The sequence below is a fragment of the Halyomorpha halys genome, unplaced genomic scaffold (assembly GCF_000696795.3).
Source record: "Halyomorpha halys isolate HHAL.00 unplaced genomic scaffold, Hhal_1.1 Scaffold1653.1, whole genome shotgun sequence".
Classification (NCBI taxonomy): Eukaryota; Metazoa; Arthropoda; class Insecta; order Hemiptera; family Pentatomidae; genus Halyomorpha; species Halyomorpha halys.
In genome coordinates, this window is record NW_027109677.1 from 166,415 (window position 1) to 178,280 (window position 11,866).

The 11,866-nt window shown below is 28.3% G+C and overlaps 1 protein-coding gene across 1 annotated transcript in view; it reads left to right on the forward strand.

Annotated features, from left to right (window-relative positions):
• The window catches only part of gogo (golden goal), a gene marked incomplete at its 5' end in the record, with an annotated part of 228,264 nt that overhangs the window by 165,869 nt on the left and 50,529 nt on the right, over nt 1-11,866 (forward strand). The window contains 1 exon segment of the mRNA XM_014435703.2: nt 845-1,196. Within this exon segment, the coding sequence (XP_014291189.1) occupies nt 845-1,196 (352 nt within the window).

An 11,866-nucleotide genomic window follows, 5' to 3' on the forward strand; every position in this document is an offset into this window, starting at 1 on the left:
TAATTTATATAAATAACTATTCATAAAACCAATTTGAAAACTGTACAATAGAACCAGTAAATATAAAGAAATCATTTTACTTTATAAAAATATATAATTAATCAATATCACGAACTGGTTCTTCCATTGACTTTAACAAATAATGGTAAGTATAGAGACATTACTAAAAAGAAATGGACGTAGTAGAACTAATTATGTTATATTCGTAATATTTGTTTCATATATTAAGTTTTCAATATAATCTACAGGTTTCTAATATAATTTCTTTAACTGTGTTTTCTCCATTACAGCAAGTAGATTTGAATAAGTAAAAAAAAAGTTTACGTTTTCACAATGAATATTTTTTCTACTCAGTATATTGGTTATTAATCCATAATCAAGGCGTCAGAACATATATCATATATAAAACCTGTGGGAAGAAGTTTTACCAACTTAAGAGGTTCAACGCTACTACTTGCACCGTTATAAAAACATACTTAATTATTGGAAGTATGATTTGGAATAGTTATTTATTAATAATACCTTTTTTTATAATTTATTTTAAGTTCTCACGTTTATTAAAAGCATATAGAGAGTCCCACTGTTGGGCAAAAACCTATTTTGTTTGTAAACAAAAAAAATAGGAATAAATATCTTTAGAACTTTATAAATTAAAATAAACCATTATTCTTTTATATTGTTAACAATTTAAAAGTTTTTCTACAAATATGCTAGACAAGAATGTGGTTATTTGTAAAATACAAATAGAACTGTATTTGTTTAGTTTCAATTTTATTTTCATTAAATATAGCATAATAATGATAAATATAAAATTATAACCTAACACTACCATATCGTATTGCAGGCAGTCTGGAGCGATAAGTTCGTGTTCAATGTGCACGCGCGAAGCATCTTCCCCTGCGACGGCCACTCTGGAGTGTCCGTCCTGTTCCAGTATCCGGCTTGCATCCTGGCAGAGGGTGATAGAGTACGCCTCTTCGCCAGGCTGAGGTACGAGGTGTCCAGCCTTGCACCTCCAACGTCTCTCTACTACGTCGCAGAGCAGAGGGTGCTACGTGGGCGTCACTCCCTGAGGTTCGATTGCTCTCTGTTCTCGGAGAAATACGTCGAGTACTGCTTCGTCTACGTCAGCCAGTCAATCACCGGTGCTGTGTCCGATGTCAGAATGGACTGCGTACCCACTCTCCCTGTTTTAGGTCAGTGCAATGTTTTTGAAATATGTTCATATACAAACTTCAATTTTGCTTTAAATTCATTCAGATGTCATTAGTTTTTTAAATATTTAATATTCTAGAATATTGCAGAGATATATTTACTAAGTTGAAAACGAATATGTTGATTAAACTATAAGACATATAGTTAACCATTAAATATCAGAAAACTATGTCATAAAAAAAATAAAATAAGAGATACAATCATTTATTTCTAAGTAATGCTCGTTTTTGAAGAGATTTTTAATTACATATGTGAATTATATTCAGTTAATTACAAATAAAGGGATGTAATAGGGATTACAATATTTTATAACATTATTTTATTAATTAGTTTTTTTGGGGAAATAAAGAAAAAAAATTCAACCGTTAAAACCATAATTTTTAATAGAAAGACTTCTGTATATCAATAAATGTTCTAATCATGGAAATTAATGTTAATTTAGAGCTATGCGTTTAAATTGTCAAGATATATGAACATTATTTAGAACTAGTATAATTATTTAGATTTCTAATTCGTAATATTATTCTAAAAAATGTTCTTAAATATTTTTTTCGGATGCATTAAAGCTTCATGTCATTTTATTGGCTTAAATATAAATGTGTTAACTATCCTTTAGGCCACTAGTGAATGTACAAAATATTAAAGTTATTCTTATCTTTTTTCTGTTTTTTGTTGAGTTAAAATGAACATTATTTGATAAAAAATTTGGCACATTTTCATTTCTTTAGCATTCATAGAAATGTGTCTGTCTGTTAATTTTTGTTTTTATTATTAATGAAATTCGGCATTACTTTTAGTTTTAGATAGTTTTTATTGGGTATAAAAAAAAACTGTATTTTTAAAACTAAAAAAAAAACACGAAAAGTAAGCCGCGAGATTTTCGAACTTTATACTGACTTTATTCTTAAACAATAAACCTATTTATTTAGTTATTAGGAAATTAGTTATTAGCTAACATACTGATAATTTAATATATAAAATTTAATAGAAATAACATAGTGTAACTATATCAGAATGAAAGTGATATTTATTACTAACATAGCCAATATTACACACTAAATAAATAATATGTATACAGGCAATAAACCTTCTTCCGATGTATCATTAATATTGGTATTTCTTTAGCTCTCCATACTGGCATCTTCAGAAATAATAGAATTATTTTAATTATACTTACCAGCTATTGGATTACGCTCTTAATGAACACGGTAAATTAACTAAACATAGCTTAATTATCCCTAAGTGAGGCATAACAACAATTAGCAGTGAGAGGGCCGGAAAAGGGATCTAATGCTCAAGGCGCAACGTAATACCCTAACCGCAAGACTGATGTGCCATGAGGGTAATGTAACCCCTTACCGCTTAGGGAGCGTAGTTTGGTCTTGGCCATCACTTCCTTCTACATAATAATTATTACTTATTATTACCGAACAAAAGTGGAGTAAGTTATTCTGTTCTTATAAAAAAAAAAAAAAATAATAAAAATAAATAATCATCTTTGAAAAAAGAAAAAAATTCCTTTTAATTGTTTAAATAAATCTGAAGTTTTGACATACACTACATCTCTATTCAAAGACTCATTTATACTTTTCTAATGATAACGTATAAAGATGATTATCTTATGAAGTAAAAATTGTTATTTTGTATAGACAATCATTTTATATATACATGAATGTTTTTGTTTCAACGTAACAGACATTAGCGTAGCTTATATCAAGGATTTAAGCGGTGAAATATTGATGATTTGTACATTTATGCTAATAATAATATTCGAGATATAATTTTTTTACATAAAAACTTTCCAAAATAGAAAGATGCAGGCTCTAGATTACTTTAGGCGAATTTCCACGAAATGCCAATGATTTTATTAATTGAGAATAGAGATTTCAGCACAAATTTGCTGATGAATCATCACTTATATACATATATATATAAACGTACTACAAGCTATGTAACAACTACAGGTACAATATACATAAGATCTCATTGTAGAAAATTTAATTCATACTTTAGTAGTCACAAACCCATTGTTTCATTTTATGAAGATATTTAAAATACAAATCATGTAAACATTTCGGAAATAGGTGATTATTATATTATACTATAAATTAATATTATTTGTTGTTCCTATTATTCAGTTGATAATAAAATTCAATTATAAAGTATTGAATAGTATCAAATGAATCGGTGCATTTATACATCAGAATTATTTTAAGTTGTAACTATTATCAAATTCATCATTTATGAGAGCAGGCAAAACACCGGGAGGAAATGCTAGTTATGATAAAAATTTCAGAATGAAAGAATTTCTTACTAAAGAATTATTACTCTCTGTTTTTCTTCATTTGTAAAACCTTTTTTTTCAAAGCCAATTTCGACTGGCTGCAGCGGCGCCGGTTCAAATCCAGCCTGGGGGATCGACTTTTATCTTTCTGTGGTGGTCCCACGGAATGAAAATTCGACTGGTACCACAATGATTGAAATAGGGTGGTAAACTTCAGGTAATTCTCCCCTCTCCCCCTGTGTCAAAAATGAAGGGGAAAATATATATAAAAAAATAATACATAACAAAAAAAAAAAAGCTCATTTCATTTCCTTCTACTGTAATCTAATTACATTTTAAGGGGTTGCTGATATTTTTTCCATCAAAATGGTTTGAGTATTTCTAATACAATACTACTCACCAGGTGATGGTGCTTACTCTTTACTTTAATATCTTAAAAACAAATTTTTTTAAAATTTAAATCAAACTTGGTACATTTTTTTAAATATCTAATTATCGATAAATTTTGATTTTCTTCTTCTTTAGAGAAGTAAAAAAAAAAGAAGTTTTTTTTTTCATTTCTTAACAACGTATTATCACTATTAACAATCAAAGTAAAATATGCAATAAAGTAAACATACATACAATGAAAGTAATATATGTGTATACAATAACAATATAAACGTTCTCATTTGTTGCCATTAGCCATTTTAGGGAAAGTAGGCTGGTCTGTTGAAAGCATGTTTTACATTAGTAGGGATATAGTTGGGGGAATCCCAATGCACAATGAAAATATACTTTCAGGACATAGATTCGCGACCAACTAGATTAATAAAAATAAAGATCATTATTTAATTTTACTTATTAAAAATAATTAATTCATCGTGGATATAAACAATACTAATATATATTGTAATCTCCTGAGTGACAGCTGAGAACTGCTAGGCCGATCTCCAGCAAAATGACATACGACCGCGGCCGTAGATCTGCCAACGGCACCGGTGTCCACTCGAGGTCCCGGCCTGCAGTTAACTGTCCGCTACATTAACCGTTCGCTGTTCCCTCAGCCTATTTGTCCCTTCTCACTGTTTTGCATTCGCAATCAGCTTGGTTTACGTTGATGATCTTGTCTCTCTATTATGTAATATATCCGGAAAATAAACTATTGTCTTGTCCTTCTAAATTTAAACATCTCATAATTGTAAATAGTATTATAAATAGTTCTAAAACTCTGGTAGGCCCCACAGGGAACCATAAAGCCTTCAGCGGGTGCCTGACACTTCATCATGAAGGATCAACGCGGGGTCTCTATTATGGCTGAACGTAACATCTCCTTGCATAAAGCCAATCATGATAAATGTATCATGACTGGCTTTAATTAATGATAATAAATTAATGAATTTTAACTTTAATTCTTAAAATCTATATTTAACAGAGGTAAATCAACATCAAGAAGCCATGACCATTCCGATTTCCAAATTTTCTTATTTACACAACAATATTTTGATAACCATCTACGCTGAGAAAGTGACTGATTATTTTTTCTGTATATATGTATACTCTAAGTTTCCATAGAGGCCTGAATACATGATAAAAAAATAACTCCTACCACTCTATTAACCAATGCTATCATAAACTGTGGAACTGCTTACAAAGTTGGAATGAAATGGTCAAGGCTACAGTTATAGACCGCAATTTTTTAAGTCAAATTCATATTTAATCATCGATGATTATATACAATAAATGGAAGATGATCCGGTTTCGGTCAAATAAAGCTCAAATAGCAATGAACTATTTTAATTGAACCAACGTTGCAGGTCTTCGTCAGGGCTAAAAAAGATACAAACACTTAACATAAGTAAACAATTAAATGAAAAATTAAAGGGGTATACTATGAAACGTATCAATTAAATAAGAAAAATAAAAGGTTATATACAGTTAATGAAAACGGAAATAATAACAGATAAAAATAAGAAATATAAAGAAAGTACAAACTAAGAGATGGAAAAAGAGGAATAAGAATAAAGGAAGAAAATGAACGAGACAAAAAACGTAACTGTTTGACAAAAGCCTGAGTGAACCGTACTGGGAGGAGTGGGTTTTGGCGGTTAATTCAAAACTACGTTACATTAGAAAAAGATTTCATTGTAAACTGTATAGAAAATATTAAAATTAGGTAACCAATAAATGATAATAAACATAATAGGGAGGAATAAATTATATATATAAATAAATGTACATGTATAGAAAACACACAAGAAATACGAGTTAAAAGAATGGATACAATAAATACAAATTATAAAGAAAGAAAATATACAAAATAAATAGAAGTACAGAGGTATGTAAATTATATAATAGAAAAATTAATAATTAAGTAATTAATGTAAATAAATTAAAATTACAAGTTAAGTAATTAAATAGAGTATTTAATGTAATTGCATAATTACAGTAAATGTAATTAATTCTAAATAATATATAAAGTAATTAATGTAAGTATACTTACATTATAATTGTAATTCCATTACATATTATACTTTCATAATTACCCGATAACTAAAGATACATAAAATATTTCTATCGGTAAATACATCAACCACGGATATTCAGTCAATGATAGCATTAGAGTAAACATAATGAAATACGGCAATTAGTAACGCTATTGATACTTCCTAAATCTGATGCTGACATACATCCGCATATAGGTAATTTCCTTTAAAATTATCTTCAGCTAATAGCTCTTCATCTTATTGAACTGTTTCGTTCCTATATATAATTGAGAAATAAAAAAAAAATTAAAAAAGGGAAATGGTGAAGTTTTGCCATAACTTCCTGCTACGAGGTCGACATAAAAAAAAATTAAAAAGAAAGTAGCCACTAGATATCCTGCTTCACCAAAAACACTTTATGCAATTAAAATAAAGATTTTTGTGAACTTTAAGAACTTAGTTGTTTTTTTTTTAAAGAAAGTAAACTCTTAAATTTCAAAATATATCAAACTTTCAAAGTTAGCAAATATGTCTCAGCATTTACCAGGCTTAACACTATTGTGCGAGAAACGCTAAATGGCAATGAATATTTATGCCACAGGTTGAATGGTGGGAGAGGTATAGGGAGAGAGATAGTAAGTGTATGCCACAATTTATAGTAACTGGCTCTGATCGGAATCATCGTTTAGCCTGTATCGGTGATATATTTCCGTGATAAATCATACGCTCCCATTCACAAAACTTATTTGCACCTAACGGGTTATTGCTTTTCATATAAGCGGAAGGTAATCTAGTTAATATTTTGAGGAATAAAAGTCAATAGTATTTACATACAACGTAAAGTAAGAATCCAAAAGTGAAAGACATTCAAACAATTAACTGTAATGGTATTACTGATTTCTCAAACAATTATGGAATGAAAAATATATATATATTTGAGATCACAGTACAAAAATGTGTATTAATTCATCTTATCTCTATAAATAAATACTACTATAATACTTGCATAAGTTCTGTAATCTGCAAGATACGTACTATAATTCTACAGTTGATTACAAATAAATAGTATCTTTCATTTTATTTTACTATGAAAAAATAAATAAATAAGCTAATTATGAAACCCAAGCTACTAAAAACTGCTTAAGAGATAGTAGGAGCGCTGAAGGTTTATAACAAGATTAATTACTTAGATGCATATAAGCTTAAAACAATAATATTAAACCAATTTATCCATGTTAAATTTATTATGTAAGTCATCAAAATATTTTCCAAAGAGGATAACTATTGATCTAACATTTAGTATATATTTTTTCGTGTTTGAGTGTTAAAGTAATATGAAAATAAACAAATTAAACAAATAAAATAAACTCAACTTACAATAAATTAAAAAAAAATAGATAAGTATTAACAAAAATAGCTAGAATAGCACATCAAAATATTTAAAGGTTTTATATTAATAACGATATCAATAAAGAAAAAAAATTAATAATTATTAAACACACCATTAGTAATATAATGATAATAGTGAACAAATTACATCAAACGAGCTGGATTAAGAAAATTGATGAGAAAAAATTCCTTTGGTTCCAATTTTAAAAAAATGGTTTTCTGAAGATTTTGTATATTTTCAGATCTCAGATTTTTTAAAATTATAAATACACAACCAAAAAAAAAATTTCATATAACCAAAAATTCATTTTAGGCCGCTTTTGATGATATATTTTAAAAGGTGTTCGGCTTTTTCTTTTTAAAGATTGAATTGTATGAAAAATTGTCATAAGATATAGTGAAATAGGGAATATATTTTATTCCGGGACTAAGTTCCTTCAGAACAACAGAAATGTACAGTCAAAAGACAGATCTTTATAGAAACTGCAATAATAAAAATTACTCACTTTATACTCTATATACAATACAAAACAAAATAAAATAAATTCTTATTTTAAATTAAAAATAAAGTAAGAATTAAAAAACAATAAGTAATAAAAGAAGGTGGAATAACCATTTTTTTTTCATAAGCAACGGTTCTGTTTACAAAACCACTTACACATACAAATATGTCTAACTTCAGGAAGAAATATTGAAATTTTTTAATCAGACTCTATAGTGATAACAAAAATCCTTCGTATTAGATCATTCATAATGAAGACATAAGCAGTTATTTACCATGCAAAACTAAATAACTCAATCCAAAAATTAATTCAAAGCAAAACAATGCACTTCTATCAGTTAAAACATAAAAATTCATATATATTTTTTCTCAACTTCTTGTTCTAGCCATTATCTACTTTTTAAATTATATGACCATGAGAGATAGTTGACCGTGGATGACTTATACGAGGAGATGGTTGGGGGTTGCGGTCAAAATAAAACGTAAACAAGTTGAAGTAACTTATTTCATCATGCTAACGTTTCAGCAAAAATTTCTAGCCTTCATCAGGGCTGTTACTTGAAATCTACCCGCAAAGTTTGCACGATTAAATAAGTAACTTCAACTTATTTGTGTTTTATTTTGATCGCACCCCCAACCATCTTCTCCTTGTTTAAATTATATGATTTTATTGGATACCCAAGAGGTTGTATTTATTTACATCAAGCCAAATACACCCATGTATAGTATAGAATACGAATTTTTATTATTGTTAATATATTTATTATATGGTATTATATTGTATATATATTATTTTTCCAAAGCTATAGAAGATATTTTGCTGGGTTTTTTTTAGCTGTTTTATAGTCTGTATCTATATAAAGGCAGATTTTTTTTTTTACACAATTGCTTATGAACATAAAAGTATTTATTTCTATACATTTAGGCCAACTCTATTTGTATAGGGTCTTTCCCTAAGGGCAAATATACCAATAAATATTCATTTATCATTTTGTAATTTTATTTTTATAGTTTATTGTATCTCTTAGTTTATAGCCTAAAAAATATAGACTATAGTGTAAAAAGAAACAAATAATAAAAATAAAAGCTAATTGAATTATATAGAGACTTCCTTCCCTGAAAAAAAAATACATAAAACTCTAATATAAAAAAATTAACATTAAATAATGTTAATGTATAAGAAACATTTCCGTTAAATAATTTTATTATATTAAACTGAAAAAATAGCCGACATTCCTGCCCTAACGGTAGAATGCATTAGATTCATAATTAAAAGGCTATTCAGGTTGCAAAGGGTCCAAGTTGTATATAAAGCTGCCTTAAAGGAAGCGGCTAAATGGATCTCATAATTCACACCCTCCGGGAGTGCCCGTAATGGCCTAGCTCCAAGAAATTATATTTCGTAATTTTTAAAGTATAGCATTACAAGCGGGAAAGTAATTGACTCTTGGAAAAACGGGGTTTACGCTAAAATTCGACTCACCTATAAATAACAGTCAAAAAGCTGCTTCGCGAACTTCATTACTGAAAAAATATTTACATTATCCCGTAGAAGGGAATTAGGGGAAGAGAAAGGCTACATGTTTAGGAAGCTGATGTACGTTTAGAAAATATTGTAACTTAAAACCGTCCTTGGAAAAAACAATTTTTTTTTTAATAACGTAAAAATTATTTACAATAATTATTTTATTTTTATTTTATTATATATAGCTGTCCCAGTTCAACAGTGTAACATCTCAAAATATCCTTATTTTGAGATATGCATGGAACCTTAACAATATACATATATATATATATATATATTAGATATAAACAGAAAACAGAATTATTGTGAAACGTCATAAAATCTAATTTAATAAATAAACAATATTTCAAGATATTACAGTTTTGAACAGTAAAGATTTTTGCTAAGATCACATGCATATATCAAAATGACCATTTTTTGAGGTGTTACACTTTTATGTATTTTTTGGACAAATATTCCTATATATTATTTATAATATATAATAAAAATAAATGAGTTTAAATCCTGATTTTCCTTTGCGCTAAAGTAAATAATGTTCTATATAGTATACTTGTATCGTGTATTCTATATTTCTATAATTAAATTAATCCAGATATATTCTTAAAATTAAATATTAATCTCATGCTTGCTTCAGCGGAAAAGCAATATAAGCCAAGATGAATAAATAAATCTAAATTAAAGTTTCTCAAATTTAATTCGACTTATATTTAAAATTAAAAAAAAAAAATAGATTTTTTTAAATTTTTTGATTGCCTCAATTTCAAAATTATGGTAAATTTCGAAACTTCTTTTCTTTTTTTTTTACGAATTATGAAGAATAAGGTCGGGCTGCGGTCAAAAAGAAATAAAAAATAGCTATGAATTATTTATTTTCCGACGTTTCGCCCCACTTTGTAGAGCTTTTTTTTAAATTCAGACTTTTGAAATTTTAATATTGTTATGCTAGTATTATAGAGAAAATAGAAAATTATTACTTCTAATGTACTAGATAGTAATGTTTTTATATTTAATATTTACTTATATCGAGGAGTGAAACTTTATTCTGATCAGACTATATACAGATATACATGCATACCCATTTCAGGCATCGAATGTGACTACGAACCCCGATAAGGCAAGATGGAAGAAGCTATTGAAAGACTATAGGTGGAGTCGAAGCCTTTCATTCGTCAGGCTTAAAGGTTAGCTCCCGTTGACACCCAACACCAGAACCAACCGCCCGGTTACCTAAGCCCCTGAAACTCGATAACGTTACCAAATAGCTGAGCGTTTCACACCATATAGCCCACGGAGATTGACTGCTGGCCTCTTCCGTCTTTTTTGTCCTCGAGGAGGAAATCCAACGCTCAGTTAGTTTCTCATCTCTCCTCCTTTCGTCTTGTATAATCATAAACAATTTATGCTTTATTTTGAAAGTCAGTACTTTTCTAGTATAGCAGTTTATTTTTTTCCTTTATTTAAGTTCCTTAACAGTTGATATGCGTAGGCTTTGATGCAAAGTACAATTCCACTTTCATAAATGTTTTGAGTTAAAAAAATATAAGATTTTTATCATATTTTCAGATATTTAGTGATTCTTCTTCTCCTGTTCAAATATTCCATAATTTTAAAATTGTTTACACAACTCCGACGTTTTGGAATCCTCCACCTTAAGGGCACTTCTACAGATGAAAAAAAAATTCAACAATAATATAATTATAATAACCTATTTAACAATTGTTAATTAAATATTCGTTAAAAAATATAATATAAATTACCCTATTATGGCAATTATATCATGTCTGGCATCCAATGTCTAAAAACCATAAATTTTACTTATGCTACTATACTATTTGTTTTTTGTTATTTCTACTATTACTTATATACTGTTTCATCCTCATATACATTTTTTTTTTTAAGTTTCTCCGACTGACAGATTATTTAAAGTAAACCACAATGGTTCCTATTCATCCCTCTTCTTTCAGTCCGCTTGTGTTCCTCAGGGTTTTATTTAATACCCAATGGCGTACCCAGGAGCAAAACTAAGAGTGTGGGGAGACCATGGGCGCTCAGGTTGTGACATTTCAGCTAGGAAAAGGCGAATGAAACCAAAATTTTAAGAGCATTATATATGATTATAGCAGTGCTTTATTTGTTATTACAAGTATTTGCTTGGGAAAAAAATTTAATTTTTACTATATTAATAATTTGTCCACTTCTTTCTCTTTTTCCACTTTCGGCAACTGAACCCCTTACTTCTCTGTCCCTCGCTGGGTATCCATATATTCTCTATATCCTTTATAAATTATATCTATGATTTATGGCGGAGAGAAGCCACTTTTCGAATCTTAATTTTCAGGAATGAAGTTGTTTAATATTATAGGATTAATTTTATCAAATTATTCCAACTTAATATACATTTATGTTTTTAATCTTTATTAAAAGTTTATCGATTTTTTTATTATTAACATTTATTGTGAGCATTTAATTATTTATATATATATATA